This window comes from Pseudoliparis swirei, chromosome 8, assembly GCF_029220125.1.
Source record: "Pseudoliparis swirei isolate HS2019 ecotype Mariana Trench chromosome 8, NWPU_hadal_v1, whole genome shotgun sequence".
Taxonomy (NCBI): domain Eukaryota; kingdom Metazoa; phylum Chordata; class Actinopteri; order Perciformes; family Liparidae; genus Pseudoliparis; species Pseudoliparis swirei.
The window spans coordinates 20778032-20801181 of NC_079395.1; the positions used below are offsets into that span (position 1 = coordinate 20778032).

General features: G+C 40.7%; 1 protein-coding gene across 2 annotated transcripts in view; it reads right to left on the reverse strand.

The window, feature by feature from the left end:
* Positions 1 to 23150, reverse strand: part of astn1 (astrotactin 1) — a 462961-nt gene that overhangs the window by 302863 nt on the left and 136948 nt on the right. For both annotated transcript variants that reach the window (XM_056421820.1, XM_056421821.1), the window contains exons 8-9: positions 22097 to 22264; positions 916 to 1000 (exon numbers count right to left, since the gene is read on the reverse strand). In XM_056421820.1, coding sequence (XP_056277795.1) covers positions 916 to 1000; positions 22097 to 22264 — 253 coding nt within the window. The remainder of the gene's footprint in view (positions 1 to 915; positions 1001 to 22096; positions 22265 to 23150) is intronic.

Genomic DNA, 23150 nt, shown 5'->3' on the forward strand with positions numbered 1-23150 from the left:
TCAAATGGATTTTGTAAAAAGAAGCCCTCCACAAAGTTTCGTAATTGAACTTTGAAATAACAAGGATCAGAGGACCAGATGGGTCCGAGCGTAGAAGAGGGAGCGAGGGAATCGTGTTTCCAGCCAAAGAAATGGATTGAAAACCTATCGGAGAATATTCAAAGAATGTCTGTATTTGCAAGTACAAAAGAGATTTGCTCTCTCCTTGGTACCAGTGAAGAGCCTCGCTGCAGGCGCGAAACATAAATGACATGAGTTAGTCATAACAGTCAAGACATGGAGTCATAAAAGGCATGAGAGATGGTCTCCAGATCCACAAAAGAGCCACAAGGTTTCATTTCCGCTATCGAACTAAAGAAGAAAACAAAAACAAAAATTAATGACATCATGTATTTGTTTTTTCAAATTTTAATTCAGAGACAAAAAAAAGAAAACCCCGATTTCTCATATATAAGTGGCGTATGTATTTGAAGATAGGGGCCACACGAAAATTGGCTTTTCAGGACCAATCATGAGGATCTCTGTGTTGCCGACAGAAAACTGATGGCCATCCATCATGTGACATTCAAAGAGGCTTTTTATTTATTACCATGAAGTAAACATGTGAGAGCCTTCCACGGCATGTGTTTTCACCAGTGTGCTTTGTGAATTCAGAGAACAGATTTCAGCCATACTGTGTGAATATTTAGTCCTGTCTGACATTTAAAAAAAATGTTTTATGATGAAGCAAATTACTTTGTCCGATTCAGAATATGAATTCATCACCGTTCGTTTGGTTGTGTCTCTCCAACTCAATAAATGGCCTTGTTTAACATGTAGGGGAGGATTCCTTCATTGTATATGACTTTCCTAATATTTCCTCTGGCCGATAGTGAGCAATCGTAAAGACGTCAAAGGGTGATTATCATTACTTACCCCTGATTGGGCCCCCACTCACTGCGGATGCAGAGGTGCTTGTGGACCGGGTCCTTCATGTAGCCGTCGAGGCAAAGGCATTGTCCTGCAAACAGAAAGGCAGTAATTCATTCCAACTTCTTCATTCAATGGAGAAGTCCTTTTGCTCCTCTGCTTAATTTCTACTCCATTAGAGCCATCCAAAAGATTATCCTCTTCAAGCGGTTAGAAAACACTCACTCATCTCTTATTGTTAATGATGTAGTCGTTGTTGGGTTTCTCTCACGAGATTTGAGCCATATTTTGGTCAAAGCAATATTTTCCAGCAGGGAGCGTTTTAAAAAGGAGCTGTGGCCGTCAATATCCGGGCAATAGCAGTTTATGAAAGCGACTAGAGCTCTGCATTGTGCCTCATGCCAACGGAAGGTATCCTGAAAGGTTTGATAAGGACACAATATGTGAAACACTGGCTCACTGTCACACTTGTTGTGACATGGAAACCTCAATGTGTAAAGTTTTTACAATTATTTGTTTGCCTCGGGTGGAAAATCGATGGTCCTCATATTGTATGACAGGTTCTATGAATAAAAACATTAGTCGGAAAATAACATCGGAAAAGGAAGGACTCGTTCACTTAGTAATTTCTTGAACCGTAAACCAAAAATCTCATAATCCAATAAATGTTTCCAACCCTGAACCGTAAAAACAGTTATCGTTACCGTCATCCATCATGGAAGAACTAACTACTATTTCTGCTTTATACTTGTTGTGGAAATCCCATATTAACTCCCTTGTGAATGGGTTCATAACATTAATATCATATATACATATATATTTGTACATAACATCACCCGTACTCACACAGCTCGGTGACTTTCACCGACTACGTATGAATAACTGCCTCTTCAAGCGCTACTATAGCAGCAGCAGCCAGTTAGATTCACCAACGGCGGAGCATCTCAACGCTGATTGGCTTTCGCACCTTGGCGTGGGGCGAATTTTTCGGCAGAGTTGAAATATTTAAACTTGAGGTGAATGAGGCAAATTCTTTGCCCCGCGCAATTTGCGTCAAACATGCCGCCCGGAAAACAATTTGCATCAATCTCAACCATTCGCGTCTGTACGTAGACTTTGCATGGGATCTACTCGTGCAAAGAATTTGCAATGCTTTTGGTGTGAACGCAGCATTAGAGATATGAAGGAAAATTGTTTTATAATTCTCATTGTCCTCTGAACATCAGCATTAGTGACAGCTGGCTTATTTGCTCTCCCGCTTGGCAATTGAACGAGCTCCCTCGGCGAATGTCAGTGAGCTAGCTCCCTTAGCTAATGTCATTGAGCTAACTCCCTTCGCGAATGTCGGCCAGCTAGCGAGCTAATGTGTTCGGCTGGTTAGCACTGGTTTGTTCACGGCTAGCTATCGTGCAACGGCTTTCAGGATTACTGATTTCTTTAGCTCGCTTTCTTAAACGTATCAATCACTGTGTTTCACAAGCAGATCTCGGTCGCCATAAAGCTAAAGTGAAGAATACAAATGCCAGAGTAGTAAGAACTTTGTTAATAAGATGGACAAACTTTTCCCCGAGTGCCGTAGTTTTGCCCCGAAGCTAACGGGATTAATTATGTTGCGCCGTTGTTTTTTCCAACATGAGGCCACATCTAGAGACAATGAAGGAATACAAGAAGGAAGACACAAAGCCCAAGAAAATTAAACATTTACAAAAATGTAAGTGCACATTTAAAGTCATCCCGAGTTGTGTGACTACAGACCCGCGAGCAGGAAGGAGAGAGTGGGTTTCCTGGCGGGTTTTGGTAATCAATCTGTCTGCTGAGTGAGCTGCTGCTTTTGTTTCCTCTTGCTCGTGGCCAAATGGCATCCACTGAAAAACTCCACTCTGTTCTGTGTCTTGTTATCTTGGGAGTGAGAAAGAAAACCGACTCTCTGACTTTGGAAAGCACAACAGTTCCCCATCCCCAACTGGTATTTGTAGCTGATATTGAGAATATGTTTTCGGTCCCCATGATAATGTAGCTATGGAGGACAGAAAATAACTTAAGTATAAATAAATAATTAAATGCATGAATAAATACAGGAATAAATAAATGATTGCTGAAATAAATGTATAAATAAATACAGGAATAAATACATAAATGCTTAAGTAAATGTATAAATAAATACAGGAATAAATACATAAATACAGGAATAAGTTATACCTAAAGAGGACATCATTAAATAAATCTATTTCTACGTTTCGGTATTTCTTTATTAATGTATGTCACTATTTATGTGTCCACACGTATTTCTTCATTTATTTATGTGTGACATTTATGTGTCCTTGTATGAAAATGAGCTGGGGTGGTCCGAACCTCATTGTTAAACAGGATTGGTCAAGTAGGGGAGCAAGACCGAAGCAACCGATCCCTAGCACTTGGACCTGTAGACGAACGGTGTTTATCAATGCGTTCCTGTCTGTACATTCTAAATACTACTGTTGTTGAGTCATGGCATGTCATTTTCGGATTTTTTTCAGGCAAGAAATTAGTAGATTAAGCATCAAATCTGTGGTCGGTTTGTTATGATTTAGCCTACCCTGGGTAGCGACCCTGTGTCAGGAAAGCTACAAGACATGTTATAGTTATTACTGCTTCAGCTTATTTGCATATAAGGATCGATACATGTCACGCATAAATAAATGAAGAAATAAGTGTGGACAGATAAATAGACATAAAAAATGAAGAAATACAGAAATGTAGAAATAGATTGATTTAATGATGCCCTGTCTAGGTATAAATTATATTAATTTATTCCTATATTTATTTATTACTGTATTTATTTAAGCATTCATTTATTTATTCCTGTATTTTTTTATTTATACATTGATTTAAGCATTTATTCATTTATTCCTGTATTTATTTATTTATACATTGATTTAAGCCTTAATTTATTCATCCCTGTATTTATTTATGTATTTATTCATACTTAAGTCATGTTCTGTCCTCCATTCACATCATGTTAATTTACCCGTAACAGTAAATCACAAATACAAAAAACACAATTCAATTCAATTCAATTCAGTTTATTTGTATAGCCCAATTTCACAAATTACAAATTTGTCTCGGAGTGCTTTACAATCTGTACACATAGACATCCCTGCCCCAAAACCTCACATCGGACCAGGAAAAACTCCCAAATAACCCTTCAGGGGGAAAAAAAGGGAAGAAACCTTCAGGAGAGCAACAGAGGAGGATCCCTCTCCAGGATGGACAGATGCAATAGATGTAATGTGTACAGAAGGACAGATTTAGAGTTAAAATACATTCAATGAATATGACAGAGTGTATGAATAGTTCATAGTAGGTATATTCCACGATGGAGACCTCCACGATCCATCAGGCAGATGGCGGTGGGGAGGAGGAGTGGGCGGAGTCTCAACAGTGGGCGGAGTCTCAACAGGACAGTGGTGTAGTCAGGAGCAGGAATTCCACGACCCAGACATCGATGATCCATCAGGCAGATAGGATCTATGCCGTCTCATAGGGTCCGATGACCCCATGAGACGTGAAGTCAAAAGGACTCCGGGGAGAAAGCAGAGTTAGTAACGTGTGATTGAGAGATGAAAATTCATCCCTAAGGAGAGAAAAAAGAGGAGATAGGTGCTCAGTGCATCCTAAAACGTCCCCCGGCAGCTATAAGCCTATAGCAGCATATCAAGGGGCTGGACCAGGGCAAACCTGATTCAGCCCTAACTATACGCTCTGTCAAAGAGGAAAGTCTTAAGTCTACTCTTAAACGAGGCGACTGTGTCTGCCTCCCGGACTGAAATAGGAAGCTGGTTCCATAAAAGAGGAGCTTGATAACTAAAGGCTCTGGCTCCCATTCTACTTTTTAAGACTCTAGGAACTACGATGATTCTTACTTCACACCTCAAACCACTTGGTCAACTTCTTTGGGTTCCTTGGATAACTTTCTGTCCGAGTACTTCCTGGAGATCAATTGCACAATGCCAGATAGCCGAGGAATAAATACTGAAATTAACGCACATCCTTACTCCCAATGTCTACTTTTAATAGGCTCAGTTTTTCACTGTTATCTGACTTCAGTAGTCCCATTAACTGAATGACATCCCCAACCTGAAAGGGAAGGGATTAAGATCAGTGATTAGTCTAATGAATAGACACTTGGCACTGGCCATTATTTAGAAAAGAAAAAATGTGTCGGGGGACTGCGGTTTTCCAAAATTCACTAAGCATTCAGGCCTACGGCAACTTTCTGCTAATAGGATCACATGCAACACTGCTCAGCGGTATCTTCTTAAAAACAGAGGCACTGTGATACAAAAAGGGTTTGTCAACCCCTGGTTCAGGACCCCAAGTGGGATGGCTTTATATGAAGACAGGGTGAATATCTACTGATAGCTGATCATGGATTCAAGCGGCCAAAATGAGTTTCCTCCGTAGGATGACTGGGCTCAGCCTAAGAGATAGGGATTAAGGAGCTTGGACATCAGGAGGGAGCTTGGAGTTGAGCCGCTACTCCTTCCCGTCAAAAGGAGTCAACTGAGGTGGTTCGGGCATCTAATTCGGATTTCTCCTGGATGCCTCCCTTTAGAGGTGTTCCTGGTATGTCCAACTGGGAGGAGACCCCGGGGAAGACCCAGGACTGATAACGCAGTTGGCCTGGGAACGCCTCGGAATCCCCGAGAACGAGCTGGAAAGTGTTGCGGGTGAGAGGGAAGTCTGGGTCGGCCTGCTGGGTCTGCTGCCCCCACCACCCGACCCCGGATTAAGCAGATAAGAATGGATGGATGGATGGATCTACTGATAACTGATTGATATATATGAGCCATATCTTTCAACACCTCCCCAATTGGTGGAGAACAACATAATGGTGGAGGGATGTGGATTGAGACCATGCTGGGCATTTGGCGTGAAGCCTTTAACAAAGAACGGTTGAAGCGTCAACTATTCGTTCGTCCGTCAGCACCCAGGAGAAACGCCGGCCTTGACTTGCCTCGGTATGAGTGATGGGGCCTTCACCGGTGGTTTTACAGGGTTACTCGGAGGTAACGCGTACAACATGCTCCGCTCATGCTCCGCTCATGCACAATAGGAGGCAAATGAAGGGCACGGGCCCTGGGCTTGTACTCCACTGTTAATGGATAAAGGTCAGCTGTCAGTACCTGCCAGGCTAAAAGGAAATCAGACTCGCTGATTGACCTGCTCGTGGTGCCCGAATGGAAAAGAAAAAAAGACGTGACCATAGCAGTCTGGCATTTGTATTTTAAAGGCATGATCATAGTCGAGATCAATCTTTGTTCTACTGTTGAATTCTGTCCATGACGAGTACAATCGAGTGAAACAAAGAAAATGTATCATATAAAGCGATACAAAGACAAAAGGAGATAGTAACCGCTTAGTGACTTGGAACTGTACACCCAACCCGTACAAGCTCTACAAACCACCAACATCCGTTTTTGTCTTTTGTAAAGTTGTAATGGTTTTTAGATGTACTTGCACATGAAAATAAGAAATTCTATGGTTTTAAATTAATACATAAGAAAGCTAGGAAAATCAATAATGGATATTATGAAGGATATTCCAAAGAATGTATTTTGAAAACATAGAAGAAAGTCACTGTCAATGAAAATATGATTATTATATTATTCTTGCAACTGTAAGATGTTTTATGCTTATTATAACTATGGCATGACGTGAGTATGAATGAAATGTATTGACTTTGGGAGGCGGAGTCAGAATGGGAGTTTCTACTAGAGATCGTCATAACAGCTGTTTTAACCGGAAGCAGACATTTTATTTTGAAAACTCCTATTGTGAAGGAATGTATATGAAGTATGCTAGTGGGAGTAGCATTGTTGTCTAGTAGATAAGATTAGCCCTCCTCCTGTAAGGGTTAGCCAATAGCATCCTGTGAAATTTATATTAGAACTTTCTGAATCCGGAACTTTTTCCAGCACTAGGATCTGGCAGATCGTTTTTTTTACTTAACACTTTCTGCTTTTTGACCCGACAATACAAAGCAATTCGAGTGCTTCAGTTAGTTGAGGTTCACGGCATGTGAAGGGGGATGACGAAGGGAGAAAATAGAGCACTTTTTAAAATGAACTTGCTCTTTCAGTCTGGGCTGCAGCAACAACTTGAAGTGTCTGATATGTCAAATTCAAATAGGTACTAGGGTACCAGGAAAGAAAGATCATATGAAAAGTGCTCTGTTTAATGTCCAGACACATGACTCAAAGAAACCGCTCAGCCTTTCAGCTCTACAGCTCGGTCCGTTTGATTTAAAAGCAAACTATTAACCAAAAAGCAGGGAAAGAAAACAAACATTTGACCAAACTGCTGAAAGTCTGAGGAGCTGGTTTCTTTTTTAAAATTTTTTTTTAAACGGACATAAAAACAATAATTATTTACACAATCACTGAGGAGGGAGTCACAGTTCATGTTCACACATCTGACTGGTAATAAGCCAGTTCTTCAGGCCGTGTTTAAAAGAGTAAAAAGTTCTGCTAGTGCGTATATTCAGAAGCAGGGCATTCCAGAGGTGTCCTGCTTTCACTGAAAAGGCAGACTGACTAAAAGAACTCCTCCTAAATGGGACGACGCAGTCGCCTCTCTCCACAGATCTAGTTTGTCTGCTACTCTGTGTTTTTTGTTTAATAAATTCACCAACTGGGGGAGGAGCCATATCATTAAAAACTTTAAAAACGAGACACATATTGGCGAGTTTAATGAGGTTATCCCAGTTCAGGAGACTGTATTTAGATAAAATGTCACAGTGGTGATAACTCCTGGGCTTCTGATCCAGTATTTTTAGAGCTTGCTTATGCAGGATTTGAATTGCTTGAGCCCAGCTGGTTAAGCAGTAGGTCAGATATGGAATGATGATTGCGGTAAAGTACAGTTTTGCAGTATCTATGTTTAAGTTATTTCTTATGTATTTGAAATTGATTAAATGAAATCTGACAACCTTTGCCACGTTTTTTACCTGCTTCTTAAAAGAAAGGTTTGAGTCGAGGTAGATACCTAGGTATTTATATTCAGGCACTATCTGGAGCCGCTCACCAGAGACATAGACATCTGGCTCAGGTGAATTACATGCCGTGAGTTACATGCCGATTCTGTTTTCATAGTTTTGGTCTTCATGTCGATCCGTAATGAGAAACATTTTTTCACTGAGCAACAAAGTGTGATGGGGGAAATAAATTCACATAAGAAACAGATGATTGGGTTTTAAACAGTTGAGCCCCGTGGTTCTCAAACTTTTTCTGTCACGTTCCTCTTTAGAGGAAGAAAATTGTTCATGCCCCAGGTCTATGCTGACTTTTTATTGCTTTTTGTTAATCTGTGCTTTTTCAAATAATAGAATAAAGAACATTTCAATCACTTTCAAGTAAACCAAAATGTGCAAAGCCCACATTCCCCGCCTCTCAAATGAATCCACGGCATCCCCGTTGAATTAAGTCGAGTTCAAAGCGCTCGTACAGTTGCTTAGCTACCTCATTCAATCGCACGCTCTGCCCTTCCAACCTTTACGCAAACATGTTTCCCCCGGTGGTGTGCGGTAGTGGACTGAAAACCACCCCTTCTCTTAACACCATTTATACTTTGCCGCTTTATTAAATGTGCAGCGAGAGTGCTGAAATAATTGACACCGGGAAGGCAATTTCACAATTTGACTGACAGTGTAAATTGTGTCCAAGAAAAAAAAAGTAGAAAAAGGGAAATGAGATCACAGGAGTTTCAGCATTTCATTTAGATTAGCTGCAAAGACAGCTGAACAAAGCTCGACGCCATGCCTTGCTTTTTAATTGCCGTTTCATTGCCCTCTGAGGTCACGCCACTCAAGCTTAAACTTGTTCTACACTCGCGAGGTGTTACATCCCCTAATTGCTGAATATGCAGGTGCTGAGCCAGCTTCGTTTTCATTGCTGTTTGTCACCTTATGACACACACACACACACAAAACTAAAGTGATGTTAGTGCGATCAGAACATTTACAGATTTTCTTTTAAATAGCCCGGAACCTTAGATCCTTTGAGTGGGCAGCAACTAATTGTTGTGACAAAATGACTCGGCTCATCACTTAGATATCCATCCGCACGCTGATCCATTACGTGTGAGTTATGATGTGGGAATATCCTACAGGGAAGACAAGTCCTTGTGTGTTTCACATAATCCAATACTCTGGAGCGAAACTCGCCCCCCTGAAGTGAAGCCTAAAGTGAAGCCAATGCGAACGTGTCTTAAACCTGCATTCTCTCTCCTGACCACCAGGGGGCGACTCCTCTGGTTGTATATAAGACTTTGTTTCATGTGTTAAAGCTGCATTCTATCTCCTGACCAACAGGGGGCGACTCCTCTGTTTGTATGAGAGTCCATGACAAAATGATTCACTTACTGTGATTGACAGGACACCGCCGCTACCAGAGTTGTATGTCTATGTCACTCCTCCGCATTTCAAATTTGGTAACTTTAAAAAAAAAAAAAAAAAAAAAAAAGCCCAGATGGTGACGGCCTTATTTAAAAATGGTCGGCGGCGAATTCGAAGGCTTCTTAACGTCGGTCCTCAAACCAACAGGTGATGCCACAATGCACATGTTCAAATCTCATTGCTGCAGAATCTCCTTCTGCAGCAATGTGGATTGGAGTTAAGCCGTCTACAGCGACAGTGCAATATTCCTGCAGCCCCCTCACACACACACACATATATACAGTATATATATATATATATATATATATATATCAGTGTTTCCCCTAGGTTTACAGCTTCAGGGGGGCGGGACTAGTGCCGCTGCTAGCCATGTTGGTGCCCTAAGCTTAACTCCTTGACGATGCCCCCCCTGAGATAGGAAAGGGACCCACGGCGGGGCGCCACCCTGTTATAATGCTCGGGGAAACACTGTATATAATTGCACTTGTGCAGGACAGTTTTGTTACAAACACATCATTAAAAGAAATACAACACAATTACAGAGGCCTCGCCTTGCCAGGCCCACCCGGCTCATACTTAATTTTTTTAAGGAGCGTGGATTTAGGTACGTGGGCGAACCTCAGATACGGTTCCAAGAAAGCAGGCGTGAGACACACCGGGCCCCGGCTTTTTGATTCATTTAAAAGGTCTCGGAGCTCACTCTGATGCATAATGGATGCAAAAACAGGAAAGACGCTTCAATCCTCTTTAAATGTGAGATTGCACTTAAAGTTTGAGTGACGCACCGGCGGAGACTTTCCAAGTAACCAGGTAACACTAAAATTATCCATTCTGGCCACTTTCTTCATAAATAAATAAATAATAAATAATAATAATAATAAATAAATGAAAAAAAATAATAATGTAATATATATATATATATTTTTTTCTTATTATTATTATTTTTTTATTATTTATTTATTATTTATTATTATAATACTTTTTTTAGAATTAGATCTATTACTTGAATCCGAGAATTTGTTATGGAATTATGTCTAAAAAAACCTCTGCGATGCTTATTAAGTTGCTGATACTTATTTAAGGCTCATCTAATGGGAAGATAATGAAGGCATTTCTCATAAAGAAACTCATTTAAAGTTTCTTTTTTTCTCTTTCTCTTAGCCTCTGTCATGCACCGTCTTCATCAAGCCAAAGCTATTTTTAAAAGTGAGTTGTTGTTTTTTGCTGGCGAGGCTTTCAAGGCCTCCACAGAGGACGTGTCATTAATAAGCGCTGTACATAAAAAAAGAGAATAAAACGTCTTGAGAACTTAAAAAAAAAACATAAGAACTTATGTATGACAGGAGATCATTGAATTTAATAATTTAATATCTTCTGAACGATTAGAAACATAGAACAAGAAGAATAAAAAATATTTACTTGCAGAGATGAGGACTTTTAAAGGACTTGTTAAAACAACGTTTTATTATTCTGTTTACAGACTTCCGCTCCCTGCAAAGTGGATTCGGGGATGATCAAAATGTATTCACTGGCAGAGCGCTCGTTAAACAACACAGAGTTATGCTATTCTGTTTTATCAGCACGCTGTTCTCGTCGCTTGGACTTTGAATGTCTTGAATAAAGCAGAGAGGCAAGGGGGGCCATTGAAATATAAAAAAGGAATTGGTTGAGATAAACAAGTACAAAATCTCTGTATCATTTATAAAAATTACTCTTACTCTCTTCTAATCCCTACTGATTGTTCTAGAGAGTGACGGATAATTGCATATCAGAGTGGTCCCCAAATTACGGCCCACGGGCCGGATCCGGCCCACCTCCACATTTGGTCCGGCCCCCTGAACAATACCAGAGACGCGTTATGATTTTTGTTTTCTTTTTTTTTTAGTCTGGCCACGCAAATCCGAGACTAGCCCCTATCAAATAGAACGGAATAGTGTCGAAAAGGTTAGGTAAGGTCCCGGAAAGGGTTATGCATATTTGTTTATGTGTGGCTTTCTGGAAAACAATACATTTTTGTTTTGGGACGGGGGGGGGGGGGTCACCTGGCCCGCTGCCGTTGAGATTGCAGTAAGACGCGGAGAATATGTGAAGTGGTGCTCTTCGCAATAAAACATCTTTGATGGGACGTGTCGAGTCTCGGCCAATCAGCGTTTAGATGTCGACAGCGTTTGGTGGTTTAGGTTAGCGTGAATGTCAACCCGCTACATCTGCTGCTGTCACGCTGCACGGTGTAACGATACTAACAAAGTATCCGTACGTTAAAATCGATGTGATTTAGCACATTTTTTGTATCGATAATTCATTAAATGAGCGATCAGCGTGCACGTGCTGCTCCGCTCCGTTAAATGCTGTCTGCGCTGCGCTCACAGCGAGGGAAGCGGCGGAGCTCTTGAGACCGTCTTCGGCTTTAAAAATAAATTTAAAAAATTGCCAGAAGTGAAATGTTTAAGTACTTTTTCTACAATGCAGACAGTCTGTAAAGTTATGTAACTCTACACTTGATCGTATAGAATTTATAATGTTAGTATCGTGACAAGAGAGAGACAGAACAGACTTAAGGAAAAGTCCTTGAGGACTGTTCAGGCCAAAAAAAAGGAATTTGGTTCATGAATGACTTTAACCATGTTATATATAATGACAATGTATATTTGTTATTATAGGGCTTAGTCAGAGCGGAGGGCCTTTTGCTCTTAAACTGTTTATTATAATTATCTAGATTTGTGGTCAGAACAATAAAATGACTGTAGTTGTAGGTCTAACAGATTTGAGGCTTCATCAAACGACGTAGATCTGGCGTAGTGAAAAAAAGAAAGTCACCTGCACCCCCCCCCCCCCCCACCCCCGTCACACTATATCTGTTACAAACTGACCCCAGCTCCCCATCAGAGAAGGGAAAAGTTATTTGGCCCTCACAGGAAAAAGTTTGGGGACCCCTGGCATATCACAACAACAAAAAAGATGTTTTATTTGGGCCAATTTCCTGCACAATATTTCAATATGAATTGCGATCACGATTTTGCTCCGATAGAAGTAAACAAACCTGATCGACTGCAGTACTGACGCATGGATCGTGCGCTATGCTCAGAGAAAACTAAGCCGCCTATCAAATAAAGCGCCTCCTAAACTGACCGCCAGACACCAAGAGCTATCCTAAAATTGGATGTACTCTCTACTGACGACCAGAGGGCGACTCCTCTGGTTGTATAGAAGTCTATGAGAAAATGACTCCACTTCCCTCTTGATTTATTCCCTCAGTAAACATTGTAAACATGAGTTTATTGATCTCAAACTCTAGTTTCAAGTCTTCTTCAATACAGCATGATGTTCATTTATTAAATGATGGTCCATTTAGAGTCACATAGACAATAAAGCAAGGCATGCCTGAGGGCGGGCTTACTGTGATTGACAGGTCGTTACTGCAACCAGAGCCATATAGGGCGTCTCTACGTCACTCCTCCACATTCCTAATATGGTCACTTCAGTTCACCGGTTGCAAGAAAACAAGATGGCGACGGCCTAAATGCAGATATCTATGCTTCAAAATGGCGGGTGACGTCAATGCGACTATGTCCACTTCGTACATATACAGTCATATACAGCCATCAGTTTAGAAGAGTAATATTCATCGTTTTAACAGCAAGCAAAAGCAAAATGCACTTCATCCAGGTGATGAAGAACCTTATTTTAAGTCTAATTTTGTTGCAAAGATTAGCTAATTAGCAGGAATTTTTCCCCAATATGAAGGTTTAAAAAAGAAATTGGGGGTAAAACGTTTCTCTAATAACGAGTCGCTGGAATTACATGATATATAATGTCCCTAAGCATCAGATTTGAGTTCTCAGCACATGGCACCAGCTGCATTTAACACCAGTCTCTGGTTTAGGTGTTTAGCCGACAGCATAAGAAAGCAATTTTGTGACAAGATATAAATTCTAAGCAGTTGTGAGTCACTCGTTCTCAGAGTTCAGTACATATTAATGCTGGAGTACAACAATACCGAAATGGATTTACTTCTTTCTCACTCCTTTTTTAAGGTCGCAAAGGAAAAAAATGCATGTACCGCATGGCATCAATCAAAAGTTATTGACATCTTTACTGAACGTCCATCAGTCATTTCAGGCACACCATCAAGATCAGGGTACACCCATCGTTCCAAGCCATCGCTCATCCAGCCAGAGCGTAAGGGTCCTTTACACACACACATACACACTGGTGTGCAGGGCGGAATACCATTTTTTTTGTATGGCTTTCACCGCGTATGGCTCAAATAATGGTCCGTGACACCAACGCTAGAAAATATTAACAGCGAAGTCACACAAAGGAATGAGAACAAAATAAAATAGCAATGCTTCTTTGACCATGTGCCAAAATCATACCACTGCGTCTGAATGTACCCGGCACTCGGCGTACCGTAACTGTGTGTAACAACGTGACACGTTAAAGTGATACCACCGTGTCACTCGTAAATACTCATTGTGGCCCTCCTCTTAAGCTGCGTTCCCACCCAAAACTTTGAGAATTTTTCGAGGGAGTAGATCCCATGTAGAGACAACGCACAGACGAGAATGGTTGCGAATGAGGTGAAATTCAAGTTGAAATATTGAAATTTTGGCGAAAAACTCGCCTGACGCCGAATTGTGAAAGCCAATCAGCATTGAGCTGCACCGCCGTTGGTGAATCTAACGGCTGCTGCTACTCTAGTACCGCTGGAAGCGCCAATTATTCAGACGGAGTCGGTGAAAGTCACCGAGCTGTGTGAGCCTACGGGTGATGTCATGTATGTATATATATATATGATATTAATGTTATGAACACAAACACGAGGGCGTTAGATGTTCCGAGGTTTGTGGGATGTCCTCAACAAGTACGAAGCAGAAATAGTGGTTAGTCCTTCCGTGGTGGATGGCGGAAATGATAACGTTTTCCACGGAGTACAGCCACAGAGATAAGCCCAGCCCCCTCTTCGGCGCGAATTAAGCGAGTGAAGCGAAAAGCCACAAATAGTCAAGCGATCAAACTCACGCGAGAAAAAGCTGAGCACCACTGGACACAGACCACCATGCTGTCTGCTCACTCCAATGTAACGATAATATTCAACCGGATATTGGATCAAATTTGAGTGAGATTTTTAATAAACAAGCATATGGCGCAACTAATGAGTGAAAGTGAACGACATCAAGAAGGGGAGTGGCTCCAAACTGATTTATCGTGGCATTCGGCAGGGTTTTCTTTCCAGCAGTCTGGAGGGGCGGTGAGCTGAGTGGTAGCTGGTTAGGAGATGCAGCGCGGGGCTGAAGGCATGTATTTTAGTTTGTCCCTGTAAAAATGCATAATTACCATTTATTTTGCCGTGGTAATCCACCAGATGTCTCCATCAAAACAACGGGGGCTTTAATGAGTTGAACTGTAATTAAAGTATAATTCGGATGCCTTGACTGTGGTTGTGCTGCTGACTTAATAGTTACACCTATCAGACGTGCCATGTTATTTTTATTCTTTGTTTGTTTTTCCTTAAGTAATAAGAATGATGTATGTTCCTTCTATCATTGAAACTGTTGCTGGGACCTGAATGTTTTATTTATTATTTATTTTACATAAAACTGGACTGTTGCTCCTCGAGGAAACAATCTCATGAATTAAAATGTTGATTTCACCTTTTAAAGCAAAAGCAATTTGGCCACGATTTCACACCAGATGAAGGAGCTCCGAGCAGTCGTTAACATTTTGGCAAATTACTCCTTGACCTTTGTAAAAAAAAAACTCAAAATCTGTTCCCTCTCCAGTCGCTTGAGATAAACGCATTACAGTTTATCTGCGATAATTAATTCAGATTTTAAATTTGTCCTTTTTACGTTTTTCTCCACTCGAAAAATACATACAGATTAAACTATATGGTTCTTACTTCCTGCTGTCCCCGGTAGTACAAATGAAAACTAATTGATCAGCTCCGAAAGTCAGGTCAAGTGCTCCAGACAATCTATTTTCCATTTCCAGGCCCTGCGGTGTAGTGGAGCATAGTCATGGTCACAAGTGTAAACAATTAAAGCCCCAGCGAGTGATAACCGCTGCGAGTTGTGGAGGCTTTGCCGGACTGGGACTCGAGACCTAGAGTGCCTCCTCTGTCTCGAACTACACACAGTTTTTAAAGCTTTGCACAGACAAATGTGTTGTCCACGAAGTTGCACATGAAGCGAGGCGGAGCTTCCCCTTTTTCCACTGAATTAAACATATAAAAAACTGTATGACCTGGTGGAATAAGAGAGTTGACCCTTTGCTCCGCCCCATCTGATGCTCCTCCATCAATGTATTTATTTAAATTGATTTAACCAGGAAAAGCCTCATTGAGATTAAAAATATTTGTTACAAGATACAACATAAAACAGTGACAGACAATAAAAAAAGGAAAATATTTGTTTAGATCACAATAAAAGTAAAACCAAAAGTTAGACTCAGGTCATCATATCCCAGTTCACACAGGGGCACATACCGTAGTATAAAAAAACACATCTACAACCAGATGAACCTTCTTCCAACTCTTTCAATCTCTTTTTAAAAGCACCTAAAGAGACCGATTCCAAACCCGCACTCTCACAGACTCACTGACTTCACTCCATGAAGAAATAGGATGGAAAGATAAGCATCCAGAAGGGTCTAAAATATGTATTTGAAGGATATATGCAAACGGATTCAGCAGTAAAAAAAAAGATAAAAAAGGTAATAATAATAATGCATTCGATTTATATAGCGCTTTTCAAGGTACTCAAAGGCACTTTACATCACATAATTAAAACATCCGAGGAGCTATATAATAAAAACTAGAACGGGCACTCGGTAGAGCGCATACCTTCGCATATCACAAGATTGGGCGTTGAATTATGAACATTTTGGCATTAGTTGCATGCCAATTGGATAACAATTGAAGATTATTACCTTTTCATGACCTTGACCTTTGACCCGATTGATCTCAAAATCTAATCAAATGGTCCCCGGATAATAACCAATCATCCCACCAAATTGCATGCGATTCAAGAAGATGTTGACCTTTTCATGACATTGACCTTGACCTTTGACCTGATCGATCCCAAAATCTAATCTAATGGTCCCCGGATAACAAACTATCATCCCACCAAATTTCCTGCGATTCGGTTTAATACTTTTTGACTCATGCGAATAACACGCAAACACACATACAAATAAATAAATACACGGCGATCAAAACATAACCTTCCGCATTTTCAATGCGAAGGTAATAACTACAATTACATTAAAAACAATAGATAAAAACAATAAGAACGTAGAGCACACAAACAGGGTAGAAGCTAAAGCTACAGGTGTAAAAGTGAACCACCACATCACCAGACAGAAGACAATGTAAAGCCCGTATTTTGAAATTCACAGTTACAATCATTAAAAAGTGTTTACATTCAGTACACCTCCAGTATCGCAAGCGTAGCATAGTAGCGCTACCGCTAGTTAACGATATGCTAATGTCTCTGCTAACGTTAGCTCTACAGGGTTTTTTAAGTAAAATGTCTTCTTCCAACATTTGAAATGAAACTGGAAATCAACAAAACCAGTCAAAAGATGAAAGTGTCAAAGTAAAAGACCAGCGCTATATCTCTTCTTGTCGATTCTTGACATTAATTTGATTGACACACCCCATACGAGTTTGTTTTTGGTTCTGGTGAGATGTCACACAAACTAGCTCGAGCATTTAGGTCTCGTGACTCCTTTCAAGCCCTGATGTGTCGATTTGTTAATGATATAAAACAAAAACGTGAAGGTCTATTGGCGTTGTAAAAGTTACTTTGACGATTACGTCTAAGTTATTTCCTCCGTTTCACGGCGGTTACGTTCTGAAGCACAAATAAATAACCATCAAACACTCAGCAGACAGATTTACTGTGCAGATAGGCGCTCTCCGCTGCATTTCACTCATTACGTCCACTACGCAGTAAACATGATGCAGCAGTAAATGTTGTCGCGGTGAGAAAAGATGCTATTTAGACCCTGTTTACACAATGGGAAAACGCAGATATTTTCATGCGTTTTGGCCTTTCATTTACACAAAAACGGAGGTTTTATCACGGAAAACGATCATTTCTAAAAACTCCGGCCAAAGCGGAGATTTCTGAAAACTCCGTTTTTGTGTTTGCGTGTAAACTAGGTCAAACAGAGTTTTAGGTTGTCAAACGTCACAGTATGCGACTAAAAATACTTCACGTCATGTGAGCGTCCGATGTTTACAGTTAGTTTGCTTACTGATCATGGATGGTGTCAAGTTGTGCTCATTTGTGCGTTAATGCAAACCATTTTGGCCTGTTTGTATTTACAAACACAACTGATTTTTTACATCGAGGAGCAGAGGCGAAAAACTGCACGGAGGTCAGCAGTCCTTCAGCTTTCTATACTCCCAAGACGTATGATTCCCAATCCACATTATCGAGTGCTTCATTTGCCTTATAATCTAAGGCGACTCGAAGCAGCAGCTCCACTTCGCTGTCTGTCCATACAAATGAACCTCGCGCCATATTTACTCTCTAAAGGAAAAGAAAGTTGGTCGTGTTTTTCCTAGTTGTTGTTGGTTTTGAGAATTCTGATTGGTTTGCATGTCTTTATCCTTCTCGTTACACTGCCGACTACAGGTTTGGCATAGTTATGATGACGCCCGGGGGCGTGTTTATGCGGGTTCATATAAACAGAAACTTTTTTGAAAATGACCTTGTGTGTACGACGTTATTTTTGAAAACGGAGGGGCAGAAATATTTGTTTCTGTAAATACCCGGCTATGTGTAAATGTGGCCTTAGACAGTGAACTGTAGGCAGCCAGCAGCAGCCTCGTCCCACGGCGTGGTGAATACTTGCTTGGTTAAGATGAAGTCTTCAGGCTGGAGGAGCCTCCTACTTTCTTGAAAAGTTACCAGGAAAAAAATGGTTGAAGTTCTTCAAAAACATCATGCAGGTTGTCATCAGCATAATGAAGACATTATGTCATTATGACATTATGTTTTTGTAGAACTTCAATTTATGAAAACCGTGGCAGAGGTCTGAATGTAAATGACTGAAAAGGTTTACGTTAATATGGTGACTATTTCCCTTAAGCTTTTATTTTGCAAGTTCCTTTGTATGTTTTGGGTGCTTTTGTTTTGAAGCTCTTCCGGCAGACCGGACGTAGATGTAAATCTCGTAACATGACATCGCAAAAAAAGTATGTTAGTTAAAAAAGGTGTTCATGAGTATTTTTCTGAAGTACATAAGTCACTTTATGAACGGCTAAGCACCGAGCTGGAACCAAATTAACCTGTAAAATGTATTGTAATAAGATGCTAATGCTAGAGTTTAGTTATATGTGCCCTTTAAGAAAGGGAACATGTTGTGATTAATGTCCACATGTATATTATATGTCATCGAATTAATGTTTACACTAATTTCTGTTCATTTGTTCCTTAGCGCTTACTTTTCTTCTGGAGATTGATGGAAAAGGAGAAACTGATACATTTATCTTGTCAATAGGGCTGATGGTTGAACATGAATAAAAGCAAATCTGGAAATATCAGTACGCTTCACTGTAGTGCGGCTGGGGTCCGCGACACTGCACACTCCAACATTCTTGTAGTTAGTAAACTTAATGCATTACATTGTACACGGACACATTGGTCACTTACACTGGTTGACCTATGATTAGGGATGAGAATTGATACGATTTTAACGGTTCCGATGCCTTATCGATTCCTGCTTATCGATTCGATTCCTTATCGATTCTTTTATCGATTCTTATTGGGCAAGGGGTGAAAAAAAGAGCACAAATGGGTTATTTACATTAATTTTCTTTTATATAATTTTCTATAATGCTGCACACACCATATACAGTATGTATACATACACATTTACATTTTTTTAAATAACCAAAAACATTTATAAATATTCCTCTTGAACTTAAAATAAAACTTACATAATTTAAATAAAATGTATTGTTTAATTTAAGCATGTTCCTAGAAATTACAGTGCTCCTTCCTTTTTTTTAAAGGGTATATGAACTGAGCTGCCAAAAATGAAACTAGCAGTGGCAAATACCAAATGTGCAACCATCAATTGTATAGATCATCAACAATTCTTGTGCAGAAAAATAAGCATGTCTGCTTTCTCCGCGAGGATACGCGATCTCTCAGGATTTATTGTGTCTCCAGCCGTGGAGAACACTCTCTCAGATGGGGTGGAGGATGCCTGAACACAAAGATATGAGGAGGTGTACAAGACGTGCTGTAGCCTGTGACCCAGACGACCAGCCTCTGAACCGGTCTGACTCTGAACCTCATCAGCTAAATTGGATGGCAATGGAGATTATTTATATAGTGAAAGCTGGTTTACACAATGAAACAAATGGCACTAACAAAATCGCTGAATTTGCTGAGCTGACATAAAGCCACATTAAGAGGGGAGGCAAACACGACCTCTGCCTCAATGTAGGGGGCTGACAATGGAAGATTATATAGCTACGCTAGCGCTAGCGTAGCTATATGCTAAGTTTAATAATGGATTAAAAATCGATATGTTCAGTTTAATAATGGGTTAACACGATAACGCGAACGTTTGCTGATAACACACGTCCTCCGATAATTAACACCGTTACGATCAAACATTTCTCAAAACTGGACTTTCAATCCAAACGTGAAGTGATCAATAATGGGAGACCAATGCCGGAGCTCAAATGTATGCTTCAAACGAAGGGACAGAAGATAACTTGATCGACTACACACAATAAAGGCAAATTGCTTCACACAGTGAGTGGTTGTGAGCACTTTTGAGGAGTTTACCTTGGACAGAAAGAGCTGAAGCGCCGACGTTAGCTGAGCTGCTGCTGCATCGAACACATGACACTCCTGTCATTTAATTCCATGCTGTGTTCAAATGCTTATTCATATTTGTCATATTTCCTCCCTACGACGAAATAGACTTTTTACACACGTTACAAGTGGCGTCGTTGTCATTTTGTCGTGTGAAATAGACCCAAACTTTAGAACGCTTCTGCCTAGTTGCCATGTTTGCTGCAGTCTGAAGAAACTAAAAAAGTTTGCGCATGCGCAACGCCACAGAGGACCGTTAGCAGAACCGTTAAAGAATTTGGCTAACGATCCCAAACAATCGGTTCACTGGGAACCGGTTCTAAAACAGAACCGGTTCTCGATTCCCATCCCTACCTATGATGGCGTCAAACTTCAAGACTTTGTTCTGCGTTTCAAATTTACTGGACGATCCCATTGATCTTTTACACTTTCTTTCCTTCATTTTTTCATCACGATCCCATGGGAGGCTTTTGCTTCTCGCTCAGTTCTCACTGTAAATAACATATTTTGAAAAATATAGATGTCAGACTCAACATGTGTTTTTGCGCTCTTGAAACCGGGTTTTTTCAAGAGGTAGTGCCACCGAGGCGACAGAACGCGAGAAAAGACTTTTCAGATGCAAAACCTAAAGAATCCGTTCATCATCGCATGTGCACAAGGCGACCGAATGGGGGAACATGGGAAGAAGAACAGTTGACATTTAGGCCACGGTGCCCTATCAGTGCAACACCTTCGAGGTGTTACCATCATTCGTGTTATTGTGTTATTGGCTCGCGCTGTTTGGTTCAACAGAGTTCAACCTCGTAGCAAATTTACAAAAAACGCCTATCCAGGCATGCCCAAAGTAATGGTTTTTGAAAGGTAACACTCTGAAGTGTAATTCCCCCTAACAGTCAGAATCACTTTATGTGCTGCAGGCATTGAGGAGTATAAGTTGGAACACACATAAGTAGGACATTTCTATTTCTGCCTGAATATTTTTGTCAAATAGATGCCTGCAGATGATTATAGCTGGGACTTTTAAGGTGGAAAACACAATGGGAGAATAGCATAAAGCAAAGTAAAAAGTAGATTATAATTTCACAGAAAATTAAGATTTTACATGTGTTTATTACTAAGGGTATGTTTAGGCGTTTTCCAATAAAGACTCCTTATTTCTGCTCTAATGAAAGGTGAAACTGAGCGGTATCCTGTCTCATATACATATTCACTATTGCTGACAGAGTAACTGAAGCATACACAGATTATAATGTTTTTTACCCGATTTGAAAATAAATGTTGTGCACATTGAACCAACATCCACAGGCTATCATTGAAATTCCTTGTTGCATTCTACATGCCAACTGAATCTGCATAGTGTTTAATATATCTTTCACCCGTAACCCTCATAATAAATATCTCTATGGACGTAATGAATAGGTAAAAGATGCCAACATTTCACAATCTGTAACTCTAATATGCGTACTACCAACTATGCCATGGCCCTGCTGATGCCCCGCCCACTCCTCCTCTCTACCTCCATCTGCCTGATGGATCATGGAGGTCTAGATCGTGGTCCACTATTCATACGCTCTGTCATATTCATTGAATGTGTTGTAACTCTGAAATGATTCCTTCTGTCTACATGACATCTATTGCTTCTGTCCATCCTGGAGAGGGATCCTCCTCTGTTGCTCTCCTGAAGGGTTCTTCCTTTTTCCCCCGTGAAGGGTTGTTTGGGAGTTTCTCCTGATCCGATGTGAGGTCAAAGGTCAGGGATGTCTATATGTACAGATGGTAAAGCACTCTGAGGCAAATTTGTAATTTGTGAGAATGGGCTATACAAATATAACTGAACTGAATTGAATTATTCTCGGTGGATTTGACGATGGAAACTAGTCGAGGTAACCACCCTGTGTCCTGGGCTCACCTGTCTCCTGGTCACACTGGTGCTCGCAGGGGTCCAGGAGGCGCCGTCCGCACAGCTCGCCGAGCCACGGCCCGCTGGAATTCTGCTGGTAGTACAACAAGATCTGCGCCGGGTTCAGCCAGTCCGAGGCGTCCAGCTGGCTCCCCTGCAGCAAGATGAACCTGGATCCTGGAGGAGGAGGATGGAAGGAGGAGGGGATGGAAAGAAAACCGAATAGAAGGATGAAAGAGAGAGGGGGGAGAAGGAAATAAATATCAGGTGGAGGGAGGATGGGAAAGCAGGAAGGTATGAGAAGAAGAAAAACACGAGTTCAAATATGAAAAGGAAAAACACCACCCCGTCTATTGTGGACTTCAATGCAGCTCAAATCTCATTATTTTAAGACAGCAGGTCCAAACTGTAATGTAAAAATACAGGTACTTTAAATATAGGTAATTTAAATATAGGTACTTTAACCAAATGCGAAGAAAACTAGCACAGCGTGATCACATACAAACTTAAGATAGATAGATAGATATATACTTTATTAATCCCCAAGGGGAAATTTTTCAGATAATAGAAATAAATGACACAAATGATGCAAATATGTGGGATTAACTCCATTCTCGCACGTTGAAGTAAGTTAGGCTGACCAGACGTCCTCTTTTCCCCGGACATGTCCTCTTTTTGAGACCTAAAAAATGCGTCCGGCAGGGATTCCAAAAACGTCGGGGATTTTGCTTCGTCGGATATTTGTGTTTCTCTGTGTCTTTAACAAACTAGTTATTACGCCCTTACAAGTTTTGGAAATGGTATCTCCCTTACGTTCCACCTTCTTGCGCGAGCTCTGACTGTAGAGAGGACAGTCATTGGTCGACCGATCTCAGTGTTGCCAGATACACGATAATTATCCTCCAAATAAGACCATTTTGAGCCTTTGGTACTATACTTCACCATCTCCAATCTGGCAACACTGAGCACCTTGCCGCTTCCACTTGTTCATTGTTGTTTGTGCGGCATGCTATAAACTCCTACCAGATGTTTAATCGCTCAGCACTGTACGATGACTTTGCTT